At 40.3% G+C, this 21,501-nt stretch overlaps 1 protein-coding gene across 2 annotated transcripts in view; it reads right to left on the reverse strand.

Annotated features, from left to right (window-relative positions):
* MLH1 (mutL homolog 1) overlaps window positions 1–18,287 on the reverse strand; it is a 56,284-nt gene extending 37,997 nt beyond the window's left edge. For both annotated transcript variants that reach the window (XR_013537398.1, XM_020803393.3), the window contains exons 1-7: window positions 17,681–18,287; window positions 14,680–14,770; window positions 14,490–14,588; window positions 11,531–11,604; window positions 5,863–5,935; window positions 2,105–2,196; window positions 1,078–1,120 (exon numbers count right to left, since the gene is read on the reverse strand). Coding sequence is in view for 1 of the 2 variants with exons in the window: in XM_020803393.3 (XP_020659052.3) it covers window positions 1,078–1,120; window positions 2,105–2,196; window positions 5,863–5,935; window positions 11,531–11,604; window positions 14,490–14,588; window positions 14,680–14,770; window positions 17,681–17,796 (588 nt within the window). In the remaining variant the exon portion in view is untranslated. The remainder of the gene's footprint in view (window positions 1–1,077; window positions 1,121–2,104; window positions 2,197–5,862; window positions 5,936–11,530; window positions 11,605–14,489; window positions 14,589–14,679; window positions 14,771–17,680) is intronic.
* Window positions 18,288–21,501: the final 3,214 nt, after the last annotated feature.

The raw sequence follows: 21,501 nt of genomic DNA on the forward strand, positions 1-21,501 counted from the left end.
TTGATCAGCCGATCAAGGTTAATAGCCCCAATTTTATTAAAGCTGGAAGGGAAGTCAGATCTGGATAAAGTTCGCTATATGGTGATGGCCAAGATGACTGACATTGTAGAAAGAGTCATAGACTTCCTTGATACTATTCTTAGGAGACGAAGTGTTGTCCCTTTAAGGATGTCTAACAGTTTTCTGCCCTCTTGATGCCTATATATGTAGTTACCTAACAAACCACTGTGATTATGTCCAATTTTTACTTATGCCAATAAAGGTTCTATCTATCTATCTATCTATCTATCTATCTATCTATCTATCTATCTATCTATCTATCTATCTATCTATCTATCTATCTATCTATCTATCTACCTACCTACCTACCTACCTACCTACCTACCTACCTACCTACCTACCTACCTACCTACCTACCTACCTAAAGGAATTCTCATTCTATACTAACAGTACAGCAATGAGGTGCAGAGCAGCAGAGGCACTGCAACCACAGTTGAAAGAGAGTTAAATGAAACTGACAAGGACAAGCAGGGTAAACCTACACAAGCAGAGTTGGTGACGTTGCTGCTAAAAGGCTGCTCAGCTATAGAATATTACACGAGAGTCTCTGCACAGGCACAAGACTCACTTGTCAGACTATGGAATGCCCTCCCGATCGAAATTCTTCTGGCGCCGCCACTGATGACATTTTGGCGCCTGGTCAAAACCTTCCTGTTCCAGAAGGCTTTTAATTGAAATAACATCAACTGTGGGTCCTGATGGCAATTTTAATTGTATTTTAATCATTTTATCTTTTATTGTATTTTAGTTGAATTTTAATTGTAAGTCACCCAGAGACCTTTGGGTAGAGTGGGCGGCATATAAGTTAAATAAATAAATAAAATAATAAATAAAGACCATGGCAAAGAACTTTGTGATCACAACAGAATATCTGAATCTCTAAATGTTATGCTAGTTTTGTTACTTTTTTTTGTTTTAAAAAAGTATATATTTTTAAATGGTTTATTTTGAATGATATTGCTGAGTACCCCAATGATGTGAATTCAATTTTTGCAATTGTGAATACATTGTACTCACCTTTTTAACAGAAAAACAGATGCCAGAGTTGTGAATGGCATACCTGGGGAAGAAAGAAATGTACATAATGCTACAGTATGCAGAACAGGAATGGACAGGTTTCCAACCACTTATCAAACTAAACTAGTCCATTAATTAGTGGAGCATGCGTAAACTAACCAAGCTGTTTGTTTTTCAAAATAAAGGCACATGACTGACATTAAAAGAAACAGCAATATATAACAACTCTTCCATTACCACATAGCAAAAACAAGTGTGTGCCATGGTATCATCATACTCTGGGTTTCCCTGCTACCAAAAACAGCAGCCCGTGTAGCACAGTGAAGATATTCTGAACATTAACAGCTTCAAAGTATTCATCTGGCTTTATCACATTATATTGGGGAAGGGGAGAAGTGGAGTGCTAACACAATTCTTGTAAAACCTGAAAAAAAGGCAGGAAACTTGTGGACATTCAGATATTGCTGGATTACACTCTCATCAGTCCTAGCCAGAACAGTCAATTGTGAGGCATGTGGGAATTGCAGTCCAACAATATCTGGAGCATGACATCTTTAATTTAAAATTAAGCAAGAACAGATTGGGAACCATTTATTCATTTGCTGTCAGTCTTGTGATTCACAAGTACACATTTTCATCTTGGCAAAGACTCCATGGCTTTCTTTTGTTGGATTTACAACCCTGGGAACAGAAGAACTACTTCTTGCTGATAAGCAGAATGGAATCTGTACTATTCTCTTTCAAAATTTTGCAGTAATAATTCTAGGACCCCTCTTCAATTGTCATGTGAATGTTAGATAAAACAAGTGTTATTTGTCTTCAGTGGAGTTCTTCTTAAGCATAATACTGTGATACAGCTGTTACTGTGCCAGTATACTGACATCAGCAGGAAGGCACCTCTCTTGCTATTTTGGGCTCTTAATTTATGAAATATGTCATTCCTGGACAAAAGTACAATAAAATTCACAATTTAGCATGAAACAAATCATGGAAAATCCCCACCCCATGTTTTAAAATAACAGATTACCTGCTAACAACCTCCAGTATTTTTGCATATTCTTCACTAGGATTTTTAAAGGCTTTTCTCCTAGTGGCTACATTGTAAAACAGATCTTCAACCTACAAAGAAATATTAAAAAGTCAATTTAAAAACAAAAACCTCAAAAGAGAAATTTTCTTCACAGTACCTTCTTTGCTGGGAGACAGAAAAAAACCTAACACATAGAGTGTAGACTTTTGCAAGAACAATTTAAAATGTTCTTCACTGTCAGCTTTCAGGTTCAACTGCATGTTAAATGGAAGAAGGGACTCCAGAAGCAACATCTGGCTCCCCATTCTCTGATCATTCCAGCTGCTTTCCTTGAAGTCTAGATCTAGAAACCTTTTGTCTCACTGCAGGCTACTGGCTGAGATACAAATAAGAAATAATTTAGCCTATGGAAGGAAGTGGGTGATTCTCAGTAAGCAAAAACATTCTATTTCTTTCCCATAGTTTTTCTGACTCCCATGTTATCCTTTTCATCATGTGGAAGCCATGGATGCTGTTGAAGGACACAAAGGAGTCTTTAATTAACAAAAATTGTAATTGTGAATTGATTTTACCAGCAGGAAATTTTCAGCAAGGAAGGACTCCCTACTTCCATCCTATAGTTCCCATGATTTCCATGCTATGAAAGGGATTACACAGGAATTGGAAAATCTGAGAGACAATATAGGAAGCTTTTAATTACTGAAAATAACCCTGCTGGTGATATCATCACCGTTCTGTATGTGTACATTACACAACAGGATTTCAGCCATTATAACACATATTTTAATGCAAAATTTCCATCTTTTATGGGTCTTCTTTTTCATTTACAAATATGAAACATTCAAATATGATTTACTGTAATATGAAAAAGTTATAAAAGAATTTAAATATATTAACTACATTAAATGCATATACTTAATCTGTGTGCCTTATTGTTCTAATAATCAGGTAACAGTTTTCTACTTTACTATAGTAATATATTACTGTGCTGTCTCGGTTCAACCCAAATATAATTTGAATGTTTAGATATTATTACATATATCTATTGATCAATATCATAACCAGGGGGAGGATATCTATGAAATTTCATATTTTCTCTGCAACCTACATTTGAACTCATAAAAAAGGTTCAACCACATTTATGAGTAATCTCACCGGACTGCTCATAAACATGCTCAAACCCACCCATAAACTCAAACATAGGTTGCAGGAAAAATATGATATGCCACAGATACCCTCTCCTTAATAACTGTGGCAGACAGCCCACACGTCACTCCTGTCAGTCATTTTAGAGCTCCAGTGCAGGAGCGTATGACAGGACAGGCGGGGCGGAGTCAAGGGAACTGGGAGTGCCAGAGAGGCAGTTAGAGTGGGAGAGAGTCAGTTAAGGAAAAGATGGTGAAGCGTTTAGACAGAGAGAAGACTGAGAAGTGTTTAGACTAGATATGGGACAGTTGATGTGTTAGAGAATATTAAAGAGTTAAAAGGAATTAGAAGTACATAGACTGGCAGAATATACAGTGGTGCCCTGCTTGACGCTTATCCCGCATGATGTCAAAATCGCTTTATGATGAGTTTTTTGCGATCGCTACTGCGATCCCAAAACAATGGTTCCAATTGGGTTTTTTTGCTTGACGTCGATTAGGAGCCTGTTTGTTCGCTAAACGATGGTTTTTCCGGGCTCCACAAAATGGCTTCCCTCCCTTCGCAAATGGCTGCCTTCTGGACCCCTGCTTCGGAAGACAGCGATTTAAAACAGCTGATTGGCGGTTCTCTATGGGCAATCTTTGCTGGACGATGAGGTATCTCCCCATTGGAACGCATTGACCAGTTTTCAATGCATTCCAATGGGTTCTTTTTTTCGCTTGACGATTTCGGTTTACAGCGATTTTGCTGGAACAGATTATGGTCATCAAGCGGGGCACCACGTTTAATGAATGAATGATAATAGAACACGCATGATTTTCATTCTGTGATTCACTTATTAATCCTTAAATAAACCTTGTGTTATTTGGCAGGAAGAGTATGAGACTCATAATTGATCTAGTGAGGATAATATCCTCAGGTGGCAGCGAAAAGGGGGAAAAGAACAAGTTGTGCCCGAAGGTGAACTTGTGTGAAAGGCAAAACACACACGAGTCACTGGGGGTGCGCGAAAATAACATATAGCAAAAATATTCCTACATATATCAAAAAGGGTCTACACTCAGATTCACCCTGACTATCCTCACCCAAATGCGTTGATCTAGTATCTTTTGACATTATCACAAGTCATTGGAAATACAAATACAGTGGTGCCTTGCTTAACGAGCACATCGTTTAACGACGAATCCACATAGCGACGTCGCAATTGTGATCGCAAAAGCGATCGCATTGTGATGTTTAGATAGGGCTAAAATCGCATTGCGACGATCGGTAAGCGTTTCGCTTACTGATCTTCGCATTGTGATGTTTTTTTAACAACTGTTCGGCGGTTCCAAAATGACCGCCGGACACCCAAAATGGCCGCCGCAACCATTTTCGCGCCCTGCCCTCGCTTACCGAGGGCGCAAAAATGGCGGTGCTATGGAGGAACATTGCAGAACGGTGAGTTTAGGGCCCCATAGGAACGCATTAAACTAAGTTTAATGCGTTCCTATGGGGTTTTCCGTTCCATTTAGCGATGTTTTTGCATAGCGACGATTAATCCGGAACGGATTGACGTCGCTATGCGGGGCACCACTGTACCATCTTTTCAGAGATTCACAATTAAAAGTATCAGAGAATAAAAACCTTTTAGTTGATAGTGAAATACATATTTGTATCCAGGTTGATTTACTGTAAAATCTCAGCTCTGACACAATTCCCACTGGAAAATGTAGCATCCAAGAGGACTGAATTTTTAAATGCAACATTAAATGAAGTTCCAGGACTACAATTAATGCATATTTACACTGTTGTTTTTGTTTAGTCATTAAGTCGTGTCTGACTCTTCGTGACCCCATGGACCAGAGCATGACAGGCCCTCCTGTCTTCCACAGCCTCCCGGAGTTGGGTCAAATTCATGTTGGTAGCTTCAATGACATATTTACACTGTGCCCGTTATCAAGACTCCACAAAATAGCTACATGATACTAAAAGCAGTAATAATTCCACAAATTGTTCTAAATTAGTGCAATCAGACATGTATCCATTGGGAAAAAAGTCTATGCCAAAGAGATGCTAAGGCTACAAAGATTTATTTGGAAAACAGGTGCCAGGATTCAAATTATTTGACCCAAAAACCTTCTTTCTGCTTGTAAATGTTAGCTCGCTCATTACTTAGTACAGGAAAGACACTCTTTACATACTTTGGGTATTATATACTTTGCTTTGTGACTTCAGGTATTTAGAGATTCAGGGCAGACATTAAAACAGGATTAGATATTTTGGCAGGTCCACATCTTAATTTTATTTATCAAGGCAAGATTTTCCAAATTGCCTATAGAGACTGATTTACATACTCTCAGTATACAATGCTAGGTAGCATACCAATATATGGTATGTCACTGAATAGCAGTTGTTGCAAAACATGAGTAAGAGAAGGCAGCAACATTAATTAATGTCCTGTTTTGGCTTTCCCTAACTTAGTTAGCCATAATAATAAGGTTGATAAGTCTACAGTTTTACAAGCATAGTTCTTCTTGTTTTCATAAAGTGCTACTATGAGAGAATAATATAGGACTAGCTCAGAATAAATTAACTTTTACACTGTGAGAGCTGAAAAATTAACCTACTGTTATTTGAGTTCCCTGGTTTCCAGCACAAGGTTTGGGAGCAGTCTTCAATTTTCCATCAGAATAGCTTGCCCTAAAAGCAAAACAAAAAATTGGATGATCAGCCATTCAGATGGTTCCACAAGGATTATTTCAAACAGAGCTTTAAGAAAAAATACTGAGGTCTCGCCATTAGATATGGGTTATACATGTTCATAAGGCTGGGAATACGAATACCATTCAAGGCACCACAGGTGCCACAGGGGCTCATTCCATCCCCACTGAACCAGCTGGTCCACTTATTGGTCGCACAGAGCACTGGGGTCTTTCATTGTCGCACCAATCTGGGAAGGAGCCCAGTCAGCACTTCCCTGCCTCCCCACACATCCGACCACTCATCAGCTGAGTTGGTTCCTTTTCCCGCCTCCTTGCCAGAGTAGATGGCTACACAGGAAGGGGAGAAAGTGCCAGTTGGGCTCCTTCCCAGATTGGTGGGATGAAAACGAAGGACCTCAGTACTGTGTGGCAACTGGTGAGTGGACTGGCCAGTTCGGGGGGGGGGGGAGGGAATGGGCCTCTGTGGCACCTGTGGTGCTGTGATTCATATTCATATTCCCAGGGACATGAATACAAATAGCCCATGTCTACTCACCATCAACTGCAATATTCTACCTTTTTACAGAATTTTTTAGAAATCCTAATAGCTCTTCATTTTTGTTTTGCTGTCTTTTGAAACTTCTTTTCAACAAGAAATTTAGTTTGCAATTTAAGATAAAAAATAAAAAAACCTCAATGCTTTATGCCCCCTTTGGCACATCTTCACACCCTCTCTGAGAGGAGCACAATCTTCATTTAGAAACCAATGTTCTAGTTAGTTTATGGAGTTTTTTAAACAAACAAACAGGTGAGGCAAGCTGTTCCATGTATCAGTTGCCACAAAATATAGTTGTTGTGACCAGTATATTTTTTTCAGTCAAAAAGAAAGTAACGCAGCAGACATAAATGAGGCTGTTTACCACCACCACCCATTCTCTCCATATGTTTGTACTGTGTGTGTTACCCAGCTTCAGGCTGGTGCAGTGTGAGAGACCTTATCCTAAGGGCCACTGGAAGATCAGGCAGATCCAGAGCTATCCTGTTTCTGAAACTAGTGGATCCAAGAGTTATCTTGCTTCTGAAACTGCTTCTCATAAAACTTTTATACCAGCTGTTACAAGTCAAGCTATCCATATGCACAACAGGACTGTCAACGGAGATAAGCCTGCAGCTGTCACAGCTGCTTCCTGCTGCAATGAGGCAGTTCCTTCCCAAATCCTACACTCCTGACCTTACATCTAGGGTTAAAATTGCTCTCCTAAACTGCAATTCTAGACAGACATATGTGGGAGTAAGTCCCATAGGCAAATGTGTGACTTTCTTACAAAACATCTGCTATTTCTGTTCAGTAAAAGGCAAGGTCCTGTTATGTTACTCAAGGAGGATTAATAGTTTAAAAGAAACACTTTAGGAATGTTGTAGAGAATAGATTTAATCTAAAACAGACTTCAACATACTACTAATCTTAGACTGTTTTTTTTCCCAAACAATAAACAAAGAAATCCCAACTGTAATTTGCCTGTTTGTTTATATGCTGCCCATCTAGCCAAAGGCCATTCTGGGCAGTTTACAATATGAGACAAAACTAAGCAACAAGCAATAAAAACACCCTTTTTAATTTAAATATAAATACTACATACAAAAACATATTTAAATAACCACATCATTCAAACATTTAATTGTAGCCCTTCCTTCAAACTAGTTTTTCTTTGCAACAGAATGATGCAATGAGTGACCTCCAGTGGCTAAATGATGCAATTTCATAATGCTGAAAAGAAATAATTACAGTACTCTCTCACCTAGGTTGCCTAGACTGGTGAACCTTCCAGACACTACCTTTTATCCCCTAACATATCAACAACCATTGTAGAATTAATATTTCTTATGCTTATATCAATGCAAGTGCTTCAGAATTAAGGTTCCTTTTGCACAGTTCCTATTGCTTCTATTCTATATTTTAGTAGTCTAAATGTTCCTTATTTGAACATGGAATGTGAGAGGTTTGAACCAAGGTAAACTAAAACCATAAAGCAAGAAATGAAATGTATAAACATTGCAGTGCTTGGAGTGACTGAACTAAAGTGGACTGCAGTGGGATATTTTCACACAACTGCAAAATGTTCTACTCTGAAAATGACAAATCCAGAAGAAATGTTGTGGTTCTTGCTGAGACAAGATGTAGCAGAAGAAGTGGGGGGCTATAATGGATGGTCTGACTCAATAATATCAATCACTCTATGGAAAGCCTATCATATTCAAGTCTATCCTCCAGCAACTGATACTGAAGATGAAGAAACTGAAAGCTTTTATGCACGCATCCAAGAGGAAAGTGATCACATACCACAATACGACATGCTTGGGGAGTCATGAGTGACAGCAACAGAAAAGTAGGGAAACAAAGCAGAAATAAATGCTGCTGGAAAATTTGGCCTAAGGGGCAGACATGAAGCAGGAGAAATAGAGTTTTGGGAAGCCAACAATCTGTTTATAGCAAATATGTATTTCAAGCAACCAAACAGATGGCTGTAAATGTGAACATGGTCAATATAGAAAGCAAATACATGACATAATTGGGAGCAAGAGAAAAATAAGCTGTGTTCTCTCTGCCAAAACAAGACCAGGAGTGGATTGTGGTATTGAATTGATAATATGTTAAGGTGCTACATTCAATATGCCAGCAAGTTTGGAAAACTCAACAGTGGCCAGAGGATTGGAAAAGATCAGTCTACATCCCAATCCCAAAGAAAGGCAGTGCCAAAGAATGCTCCAACTACCGTACAATTGCACTCATTTCACACGCTAGCAAGGTTATGCTCAAAATCCTACAAGGTAGGCTTCAGCAGTATGTGGACCGAGAACTCCCAGAAGTACAAGCTGGATTCCGAAGAGGCAGAGGAACTCGAGACCAAATTGCTAACTTGCGCTGGATTATGGAGAAAGCCAGAGAGTTCCAGAAAAATATCTACTTCTGCTTCATTGACTATGCGAAAGCCTTTGACTGTGTGGACCACAGCAAACTATGGCAAGTTCTTAAAGAAATGGGAGTGCCTGACCACTTTATCTGTCTCCTGAGAAACCTATATGTGGGACAGGAAGCAACAGTTAGAACTGGTCATGGAACAACTGAGTGGTTCAAAATTGGGAAAGGAGTACGGCAAGGCCGTATATTGTCCCCCAGCTTATTTAACTTATATGCAGAATACATCATGCGGAAGGCTGGACTGGAAGAAACCCAAGCCAGAATTAAGATTGCCGGAAGAAATATCAACAACCTCCGATATGCAGATGATACCACTCTGATGGCAGAAAGTGAGGAGGAATTAAAGAACCTTGTAATGAGAGTGAAAGAGGAGAGTGCAAAAAACGGTCTGAAACTCAACATCAAAAAAACTAAGATCATGGCCACTGGTCCCATCACCTCCTGGGAAATAGAAGGGGAAGATATGGAGGCAGTGTCAAATTTTATCTTCCTGGGCTCCATGATCACTGCAGATGGAGACAGCAGCCCTGAAATTAAAAGGCGCCTTCTTCTTGGGAGGAAAGCGATGACAAATCTTGACAGCATCTTGAAAAGCAGAGACATCACCTTGCCAACAAAAGTCCGAATAGTCAAATCTATGGTTTTTCCTGTCGTGATGTATGGAAGTGAGAGCTGGACCATAAAGAAAGCTGACCGCCGAAGAATTGATGCCTTTGAATTGTGGTGCTGGAGGAAGCTCTTGAGAATCCCCTGGACTGCAAGGAGAACAAACCTATCAGTTCTAAAGGAAATCAACCCTGAATGCTCACTTGAAGGACAGATCCTGAAGCTGAGGCTCCAGTACTTTGGCCATCTCATGAGAAGAAAAGAGTCCTTGGAAAAAACCTTGATGTTAGGAAGGTGTGATGGCAAGAGGAGAAGGGGACAACCGAGGATGAGATGGCTGGACAGTGTCTGCGAAGCAACCAACATGAACCTGACACAACTCCGGGAGGCAGTGGAAGACAGGAGGGCCTGGCGTGCTCTGGTCCATGGGGTCACGAAGAGCCGGACACGACTAAACGACTAAACACACAACATTAGAATAAAGTTGAAAAAGAACACTAAAAGAATCCTAGTGCCAAAATATAATTTAAACAACATTCCTGATTAATTTAAAGTCTACATAAGGAACAGATTTGCATTACTAAAGTTAAGTGACCATGAACAAGAACTGTAGATTGAAACCAGAAATATTATTAGGGAAGAATGTAGAAAGACAATTCCTGTAGTAAACAGAAAAGAAAAATTTCTATGTATGATGGAAGAAAAGCTTAAAATTGTAAAGGAAAAGCAAGAAACAAAAGTAAAAGTTGACAGACATAGGGTCAGAACCCAGTGTGTCCCTAAAAATCTAAGCTGGGACTCATTCACAGATAGCCCGAAGTTGCTCCAAGCTATGCAATTTACCTTCCACAGGAATAACTAATCAATAGAATTTTGGCCACTTTGTTTTTACTCCAAAGTAGCAGTACAGGGTAACTGAGGGTCAAAGCTAATGGCATGCTAATTGCTTGCTCTCAAGTGATTGTCAAAAATATGTTTTTTTCAACAAATCTTCCTGGACCTTAATACAGTAATTTGTCCTACTTATATTATTATTCCTGTCATCTTGTTTTTATATTATTTTATATTATTTTACTTATTACTTAATTTGTCATTGTTTATGTTTAATTTTGATTTTATAACTATTGTGTTTATTGCTTTGAATTGTTTTTGTCATATTTGTTTAATATGTAGACCGCCCAGAGTGGTCCTGGCAGCCAGATGGGTGGGGCACAGAAGTCAAACAAACAAACAAACAAACAAATATGTTATACCCCATAAACCAAACACCAAGCCATATAAGTACAAATTGACGCCTGAATTTCAATAAATCACAGGCTGCAATTCAGTTCTCATAGTTACATCTTATAATTCTGATGTCATCAGCCACAGTAGCATTTTTTGCAAATAAAAACATTCTGACTCTCCCGATGGACTCTCAGGCTGCTTCCCAATGACAAAGGAGATTCTATGGGAGCTTCAAGACCTTTAGGGGAAAAACTGGGGGGGGGGGGGACTCTGAAAAAAAAAACCACTGTGGCTGATGTGCAGTTGCATAAATTATGCTGCTGGATTCCAGCCATAAAATCTACTTTTTTAACTTTAAAAAGCCTTTTTCTTGGGGATATTGTCAAACAGCAATTAGCAAGCCCTATTGATTAACTGCAAACAATCCCACTACCATTAGCTCTCAACTACTGTACTTTATTTCACTGTACTTCTGTGCTTTGCATCTTTTTCCCAAATTACCGTATTTTTCGCTCCATAAGACGCACCTTTCCATAAGATGCACCAATTTTTTAGGAGAAGAAAACAGGAAAATATAATTGTTTTCTTCGCTCCATAAGACGCACAGACTTTCCACCCCCGTTTTGTGGGGGAAAAGTGCGTCTTATTGTGCGAAAAATACAGTAATCCTTGCTGTAATGAAGTACATTTTAAATATGAGTAACATCAATCACACCTAAATGCTTAGTATACCTTAACACACCTAAATGCTTGCCATATTTAAAGACTGAATATACTTACCTGTAGGCACACTTTCCATCAGCTGTTTTAGATGTTATAGTAACATGTGCAACATGGCTGATGCTAGCCAGTGCCTAGAAAGGAAGAATGTAATTTTATAACATGGATAAAAGAATTTAATATGTGACACAGAGCACCAGCCTTCAAAGGATCTAACTATTGTGCTGTACAGTGGTGCCTCGCATAGCGACATTAATCCATGCAGCAAAAATCGCTATTAAGCGATTTTGTCGCTATGTGATTTTAAAAAGCCCATAGAAATGCATTAAAACCTGTTTAATGCGTTCCTATGGGCAAAAAACTGACCTTAAAGCGAAGATCCTCCATACGGCAGACATTTTCGCTGCCTCTAAAGCGAGGAATCCGCGTGAAAACACAGCGGGCGACCATTTTTTTACCCGACAGCCATTTTGGAACTGCCAATCAGCTGTTAAAAAATCATCGCTTTGCGATGATCGGTAAGCGAAACAGGGAACCGATCATCACAAAGCGAAAACAACCCATAGGAAACATCGCAATGCGATCGCTTTTGCGATCGCAAAAAGTTAATCGCTATGTGGTTTCGTTGCTAAACGGAGCGCCCATTAAGCGAGGCACCACTGTATTTGTTATTGACCTTTGAAGGTCTCTAATTAGTATGAAGCATTTTCTCTACAATGTTAAATAAAGCATTCAAAATCTAATTGAGAAAGGTTTTCTAGTCAGAAGTATTAAACTACTGTCAAATATGCACCAGAGTTATATGACAAACATATGGGAACAGAATCCTTTTTTAAAAAGATTCAGCATTTCCTAGACTTAATCCTTCATCTAGAGGCCAGATAGTATCCCTGGCACATTTCTTCATTTTCCAAGGGAAAACTGTGATGCACAATAATAAAAAAACATGTTATTGTGTACATGTCTGTCTACCATATCTTCATGATCATGATCTAGATAGCTAAAATTTGGTAATTCTACGGTTGTGCATCCTGGGACCGTTTTATTTTTCACTTTAATTATATCATTTAATAGTCAATAATGATAGGAAAAGTAGAAGGCAAATAGGAAAAGGAGATAAACATAACACAATACAAAAAGGTAAAGGTTCCCCTTGACATTTAGTCCAGTCATGTCCAACTCTAGGGCGCGGTGCTCATCCCCATTTCCAAGCCATAGAGCCAGCATTTTGTCCGTAGACAGTTTCCATGGTCACGTGGCCAGCGCAACTAGACACGGAACGCAGTTACCTTCCCACTGTGGTAGTACCTATTTATCTACTTACATTTTTACATGCTTTCAAACTGCTAGGTTGACAGGAACTGGGACTAGTGACGGGAGCTTACTCCATCATGTGGATTCAATCTTATGACTGCAGGTCTTCTGACCCTGCAGCACAGAGGCTTCTGCGGTTAACTCAATAAAGGTAGCTACAGTCTTTACTTCAGCCATTCTCAACAGGGGCCATATGGCCCTCAGGCACATTTGAAGGGGGCACAGACTGGAAACAATTATTAACACACCACCTAATAAGGTTTATTATGCGACTTATAACATCCTGATTCAACCTATATTTTTTCATATTGTCTTTATGTCTGTGGCCAAAAAAGATTGAGAACGACTGCTTTACAGCACAAAACATTAACAGGGTTTTAATGATAGGACCTTTTAGAGATTATTCATTTGTAGGATTGCTGCAAGCTAGAAATGACTTGACAACACATAACTGCACTTAATTTTAATTAATTAAAATCTTTTGGAACCTTGTATTAAACTATGATCCTCATCTATTTAAGTCTTTAGCCTCAAGCAACTAAGAGATAGAGACACACTGAAGATTACTGAATTAAGACAGAAGGTATGAAAAGAGTACCAAATAATTAGGATTTTCTCATAACCTTAGTTTAACTGAGCTATCATAAATAGCTATATGCAAAAGCTGTGTTTATATAATGCACTGTTGACTACATATGTACCCTGTTTCCTCAAAAATAAGACAGGGTCTTATATTAATTTTTGCTCCAAAAATGCATTAGAGCTTATTTTCAGGAGACGTTTTATTTTTTTTCATGTACAACAATTTACATTTATTTAGATACAGTTTAAATAACTGCTGCACAACGGTGGAGGGTGGAGTTTCATTTAACTGGGGCTTATTTTTGGTGTAGGGTTTATATTACGATCATCCTGAAAAAAACATATTTCATGACTTATTTTCAGGTTAAGTCTCATTTTCGGGGAAACAGGGTAGTCTGCACAGCTACCAACTGGTTTTTCTGCTAAACAACAAGGGGATACCTGTAACTAATACAGTGGTGCCTCGACTTACAAACGTCCCTACTTACAAACAGCTCTGGTCGCAACATTTTGCTTTGAATTGCGAATGGAGCTTCCACTTGCAAACAGAAAAAAGGCAGGGGAAAAAGGTGGGCAATTCAGATTTCTAACTGTAGATGGCAACAAGGCTGCTTTATACTACTGTATAGCTCTTTCACTTTCCACAGTTAAGAGTGTCATCCTTGGCTTGGAGCTGCCTCCTGCTTCGGAGTGAGCATGTGTGTGTGTGTCTGCAGGAAAGTAAGCTGCTGTTTTCTCCTTTTAAAAAAACTGTTCTGGGTGGGTTTTGGCTGGGGTGGGTATGTTTCTGTGCTGTGTTGTTGGTGGCTTTGCTGTTTATTTTTGGAGTGTTTTTTCTTCTTCTTAAACTTCAGCAACAGAGCACCTTCCAACCGGGCTTGCTCTGTGATTTTTTTCTTCAGCTGGAACAGATTAATTGATTTTCAATCCATTCCTATGGGAAATGGTGCTTCGACTTACGAATATTTTGACTTACGAACACCATTCCAATACAGATTAAGTTCGTAAGTCGAGGCACCATTGTACTCGAGTTCTTTCTTTTTAAGCACTAAGAAGGAACAGGAGAGAAAAAGGAAAGAATGGCAAAGCAGACAAGTTAATGATACACATTTCAACAACATACCTCGCCTCTAAAACCATATGTAGAAATATTAGCTAGATCTTCAAAAGTTTGCAGTTTACTTGTAGTGAATCTTTCACACACAATATCCAAGTCTTCTTTCTACAGAAGGAAGAAGGCACAAATCAGTTTTCTCCCAATAATTATTTGCATTTTTAAAGTAAATAGAGTTTGATCAAGTAGATTTACTTACTCTAATTCCACAACCATTATCTTGGATCTGAATTAATTTCAAACCACCATCCTTCACTGTCACTTGGATGTTGGTAGCCTTGGCATCCAAACTAAGTATAAAAAACAGATGTAAGCATCTTGTGACACAATTTTGCAATTTTGAACAAGATAACATTTACATTTATCTGTGCAGCAAAGTGTTACTGTACATCACATGTCTCACTTATTTTTCTATGTATGCAACTTTCTGATTTTTTTTCCACACCGAGATTTAGGCAAAGTATACAAATAAGTATTTCATTCAAACAAAGTAAAATTACAGAAATTCAGTAATCACAATGGAGAAAAACACTGATGACTTAAGATGACTAGAACTTTTAATACCCTTCCCCCTTTAACAGTCCAATAGTCCAAGTGGTCCTCTCTCCTCCTTTAAAGATGGAAAAACATAATCCTTTACTCTCATTTCCAATTTTCTAGCTCTTAGTTCAATATAGAAGTGGGTAACACAAGTCCCATGGGACACATGCAAGCTCAAGTCCTTTTCTGCAAACCCCAAAGGCACTGCCAATCTGCCTGTCCCCCTGTCCTTTTATGTCAATGCCACAAAGAGGTGCTATCCTTAAAAACATTGAGAACAAGATAAGAGCCCATCCACACTGCACATTTATTCAACTTTCCTTGAATCATCCTAATATCACATCTTGGTGTCTAGACAACACAGGGCTGAAACTAGTGTCAACAGGGTCAAAGTGAGACAAAAAGCCCTTGCTTTTCACATTTTTTAAAACCACTGCTAGGTGGTGGTGACATTTTGTTCTGCTTTACTCCAATTTGCTTCAGTGCAGAATCTGTTCATGGGGATTGAGTATCATATTGATATGCTGATGGCATCAAATCATACATACACTTTACAGGTAATGTAAGTGCGATTTGTTGATTTCCTTAGGGACATGTTTCCTTAGGGGTCACCTTTCCATGACTTAGTGCCACTCCTGGTTTTGGTTTGTTCGGATATCGAAAATGAGAAGATATCAGATATTCCTGCATTCTGCTTTTTTATTTTTATGTAAAATAATTGTTTTTACAAAATTACAAAGCACTGAGGCCAAAAGGTGAACATTTGAGTCGGGTGGGTGGGTAAAAGAAGGAGAAAAGGGAGGAAAGAAAAAAATAGGTAGAGAAAGGGCTGTTCCTAGTTCTTTTTTTTTTCCAAAAAAAACCGCATTCTTTTATCTCATAATATAAAATTGAAAACTGAAGGAAAAAACCTAGAAAGCACTATGGCCAAAAGACTGAAGTCTGAAAGGGGGCAGCAGGTAAAATGAGGAGAGAAGGGAGGAGAGAGTGAAGTAGGTGGGGAGAAGGCAGAGAATACAGGCAAAAGGGGAATGCCAATCTACATTAGGAATGAGACATCAGAGAACAATTTCTATTGAGTGTGGACAGATTGTACTAGGATGACCCACTGCAATCCAGTATATCCAGCAACGAATATGAGAAGCATGGCTATCAATACTGGGGTGGTCTAAAATTCTCCAAAACAACATCAGAATGACCAGGGACCAACATCATAGTGTGGACAAGTCCTAAGCAGGAATAACTCTAGCTCACTGAATGTTGTGTAAAAATCTGCTTGTTCACTTTGTTCCCAAGAGCAGTTAGGATTCTTTTACAGCACTTGCCAGTGTGACCTACAGAAAAGTGCTGTTCTAGTTTATACTTTGTTCACAGCACCTTGTATTCAGAAGGATCAAGATTTCCATTATTATTACGGCAAAAAACACAGAAATTTATTTTCCACTAAATTGTATTTCATTTTAAAAGTGATTTCAGTTAGTTGCCAGCACTACACTTTGTAGCACAGAATTTCACAAGTTAATTATGCAAAATGTGATGTGAGTGCAGTGTTTCTCAACCCTGGGTAACCCAGGTGTTCTTGGACTACAACTCCCAGAACCTTCAGCCAACACAGCTGATGGTGAAGGCTTCTGGGAATTGCAGTCAAATAACACCTGGGTTATCCAAGGTTCCGTGTCTAAATCACACTAGCCATGTGACCACGGAAAGATTGTCTTCGGACAAACGCTGGCTCTATGGCTTGAAGAGCGGGATGAGCCCCGCCCCCTAGAGTCGGACACGACTGGACAAAAATTGTCAAGGGGAACCTTTACCTTTACCTTTACCTATCCAAGGTTGGGTGGGAACCATGCTTTAGTGCATCCAGAAACCACTTCACTGAATAAATTCTTAATTTTTACTATGAGAGGTGGAGAAGCAAATCTCTCTGCTTACTCTCCCCAACATTTACGATTCTACAAGTTCCTTTCATCCACCCACTTCTGCATGTATACAGTATTTGTACACAAATGCTCAGATTACCATAATTCAGAAAATGTCCATAGTCAAATACATTTGATGTGTTTCTAATGAAATATTAATACACTCCAAAGATAAAGAACCAAGTTGTTCCAAGAGTGCCCCAGGGAAGCTCAATATGTGACAACATTCCCACATCTACATTTCTGCATTCTCAATGAAAGGAACAATTGCTAGACCAATCTAGTGAGAGGTTCAATTTAGAAAGTGATCACAGAGGCATAAAGCTCGCATTTTGGACCAGCCATGGCATAGTCTGGTGCAGGCCATTTCCCAGTAATCACATGATGTACAGATGAATAGTACTCCACCTAATCTATTTCCAAGACGGACCTTTTTGGCTACTACTCTTTCAGGCCTGCCTGGAGAGATTCAGTGATGGACAGAATGGTCACTTTAAGGAAGAACATTTCCAACAAAGTGACCTCTTCTGTTGCAATCAGGGACACGCTTTTCTCACTGCCTCATTGCACCTTTTGTAATCCAGTAGGCTGGGGAAAGCAATATGCTCTGATCATGCATACCAGCGAGATTTTTTTTAAAAAAACGAGCTTCTGTCTGTTCATTATTCTTCATCCCCAAGCATGACTACAACAAAGCAAACCATGACCACTTCTAGAGGACAGAGAGCGAAACATTACCAGTTCTCCACCATTTCCTTAATGGCATTGGCGGGCCTCTGGATGACTTCTCCAGCTGCAATGCGATTCACCACGGTCTCATCCAGCCGACGGATCACACCAGCCAGCAGAGCCATGACAGCACGCTAAAAAGGGAGACTCCGGGGTGGATGGGACGGTAGTAAATGGGAGGTGGGGAAAAGGGTGGGGAGAGAGAGAGGCAGAGAATGGGCACAACCTGTAGAAGGAGATGCTTTAGTGTCTTGGTGACTAAACTATCCGGATGGGGCCGAGAAGAGGACAGACGGAGGAGGAGGATGTCCTGGAAATGCTGTGGGGCTGGTGGGGGAGCGGCAAGAGGAATGGCCTCCTCAGATAGAGAATTAGGGGGCTTGAGGGCGAAAGAAAGACCCGGGCGGGGGAGACTCGCGGTCCAACAAGATGCTGCTGAGGGAGAATAACGTAAAGGCTGGAAGGAAGGAAAAAACAGGCCCTCTGTAACCCAGCCTGGTGGATATGAGACGAATAACTGTCGTCCGACGAAGCGAAACCAGACCCCGGCTCCCCACGAGGAGAAAGCCACCTGCCACCGGCAGCCCCCAGCCCCCCCCCCCTCAGGAAGACCGCCGGCGAAAGCAGCCGGAAACGTCTCTACTCTCTGGCGCCAAAACACTGGGCTGCCGGGCGCCGCCGCTCGGCCTCGCTGCTGATTGGGCCGGGGATAAGTCGATCAAGCGCGATTTTCCGCGCCCACTGACGCTTTTCCGTCGAAAGGGAAAGGACACGTAGAGATACGCCAAAAAGTAGAGCGGTTACCAACAAGGGATGTTTGCGAGAGACTTTCTGAGCCTGTCGTTTGGCTTTTTTTTTTTGCATGCGTTGTCCCGAAGGGATGCAAGAAAGAGTAGCGGGACATCCAGGACCTTTCCCCATAGCTTGACTGAAGTCCGTGGATGTGAGCAGCTCGGCCGCTTTATTTCTAAGCCGCGGCACAAGGAGGCGACAAAGGCAGGCTTTCTTTGCACTGGAATATTTTATTGAAGGTGGAGAAGTGGTGTGCTTTTTGGTCGTTTCTAAATATGTTCATTTCTTTAAAGAGTCCTATTTATCCAAATGAATACTCGCCTCCCAAAAACTCTCCAGCCAGCCCCACAGAGAATCCCTTATAAATATCAATTTCTCCCCGCCACGAACAGGAAAACAGCTGTGGCTTTTACTGAGAGGGAAAAGTCCTAAGCGATCAAAATCCCTGCGCCAACCTATATGGGCCGTAGAAGAACCGCCACCAGCGTGTAGCCCGAATCGCCATTGGGTTAAATGGGGTTCTAAAATGCTGCGATGGAAGTTGGCCCCGATCCTCGTAAAGCACCGGCTGTTCATGTTTCCCACCCCCCAAAATGTTCCTCAGGTCAACTGCAAGTCGTCCGTTTGTTTACGTTGCGCTCTCCAAATGCAAATTATTCAATTGCCTGGAGAATCTTTGGCCTTCCTTGTTTTGGATACAGTCCCTCCTGTCTTTTATAGGAGCTCTCCCGTGGCTGGGGGTTCTATTCCCCACTGTGCTTCCTTGACAGGGGCTGGACTGGATGGGTCCCTTCCAGCTCTGCAGTTCAAAGGTTATTATTATATGACATTCGCTGAATACGGAAGTTGAGCGAACTTGGGCTTGACAGATAAACAGGCTACAAATTCTTAACTGATTGCATATCAGAAAGCATTTGGGGACTGGTAATCTTACCGGTATCTGTGTTTGTCTCAGAAGTCTTGTAGCACCTTTAAGACTAATCGGGTTTTCGTTTTTATTAATCTTTCCTGTGTCCAAGAGCATTTAGGCTCACTAGAGTTTATCCTGGGAAATAGAAGGGGAAGATATGGAGGCAGTGACAGATTTTATTTTCTTGGGCTCCATAATCACTGCAGATGGAGACAGCAACCACGAAATTAAAAGACACCTGCTTCTTGGGAGGAAAGCAATGACAAACCTTGACAGCATCCTAAAAAGCAGAGACATCACCTTTCCAACAAAAGTCTGCATAGTCAAAGCTATGGTTTTTCCTGTAGTGATGTATGGAAGTGAGAGCTGGACCATAAAGCTGACCGCCGAAGAATTGATGCCTTTGAATTGTGGTGCTGGAGGAGGCTCTTGAGAGTCCCCTGGACTGCAAGGAGAAGAAACCTATCAATTCTAAAGGAAAACAACCCTGAGTGTTCACTGGAAGGACAGATCCTGAAGCTGAGGCTCCAATACTTTGGCCATCTCATGAGAAGAGTCCTTGGAAAAGACCTTGATGTTAGGAAAGTGTGAAGGCAAGAGGAGAAGGGGACGACAGAGGATGAAATGGTTGGACAGTGTCATCGAAGCTACCAACATGAAATTGACACAACTACGGGAGGCAGTGGAAGATAGGAGGGCCTGGCGTGCTCTGGTCCATGGGATCACGAAGAGTCGGACATGACTAAACGACGACGAGAATTTATAAAAACTGAGAATTAGTTTGCGTTGAACATGCTACAAGACTTTCGGTTTCTGTTTTGGTAGTGTAGTCTAGGGCCATCACCTAGCTCTCCCAACACCAGTGTCGGAATTGGTGTTTATTAATATAATACTCAGACAAGACATATTATTTACATGGCCAGCCTTACTTCTAGAAGTTGAGTAAACTAAAAATGAGATGGGCTGCCTTGGATAGGTCATGAAAGGGCTACAAATTGTAAGTAAATGTAATCTAATGTTTCTAATTTAGAATGTAGGAGTGGTTGTTTAATTTGCAACAGTTGTATTGTTGTGTTTTTACTGCCCCTTATGAGAAGAGATGCTTGTGGGATTTTTTGCAGTATGTGAGAAATAAGTTGTCTAGTTTTGGATGTTCTGCACCTTGACTTGAGTGAGTAAAACAACATCTGTTGCTCCATCCTGGTGGCAAGATGTCTTAGGTTAGCCCACCTTTTGCCTCATCAACAGATGTCTGGTCAGATTCCAGGGAAGCCTTCCTGGAATCTCCTGAGGTAGAAAGTTACACATTTTATGTATAAATAAACGTGTGTGATGGTTAAACTACACATTTAGTTTGTTTGTTGTTTTTTTGGTGTTTATCTAGACACTTTTATTTTGAAGGAAAGCCACTTCTTGAACATGAAATATCAGAATGTGCTCCTCATTCAGATTGAGAGCCATATGATTTGCCACCCCCAAATTGCTCTTGTTCGGTTACTATTTGCTCCCAAAGGTGCTGTTCGTATTTTTGGGAGCAAATAGTTACAGTTAGAGAGGCTTTGAGTAAATACCTGTAGCACCAAAAATCAATGATGCATTTTAGAAGGAAATTTACTGTAACCTCCAAGCTGATTACTGTATTCCATATAAGGGGGACTATTTGTTAACTCAGCTTCTACTGACAACTGAGACAATAATACCAGCGACCCACTGCATTCTAGTCTTCGTGTGTGTTGTTGTTGTGTCATCGACTTATTGAGTTATGGTGACCCTTCTAGGGTTTTCAAAGTAGCTGAGATATTTAAGATATAGTTTACTATAGCCTCCTTTATGAATTTCCATGGCTGAGCAGGGATTTGAGCTCAGGTGAATATATCTGATTTTACAAGCCATTTGTTTGGTACATATCTTCCCAGCATTCAAACTCTACATAATTGCAAAGGTATTGTCTCTGATCTTCAGCTAAAATGGTATGCAACTTATAACACCACAGGGTGCATCTCTACTCAAAAGTATTACCAACAGAATTTAATCTCACTGGAAATACTGAGTGTTTCAAATGGATTTACGCATCTGAAGATGTGAATTAGGCCCATGTTTATTAGGCCCATGTGCCTAATGGTTAGCA

The sequence above is a fragment of the Pogona vitticeps genome, chromosome 6 (assembly GCF_051106095.1).
Source record: "Pogona vitticeps strain Pit_001003342236 chromosome 6, PviZW2.1, whole genome shotgun sequence".
Taxonomy (NCBI): Eukaryota; Metazoa; Chordata; class Lepidosauria; order Squamata; family Agamidae; genus Pogona; species Pogona vitticeps.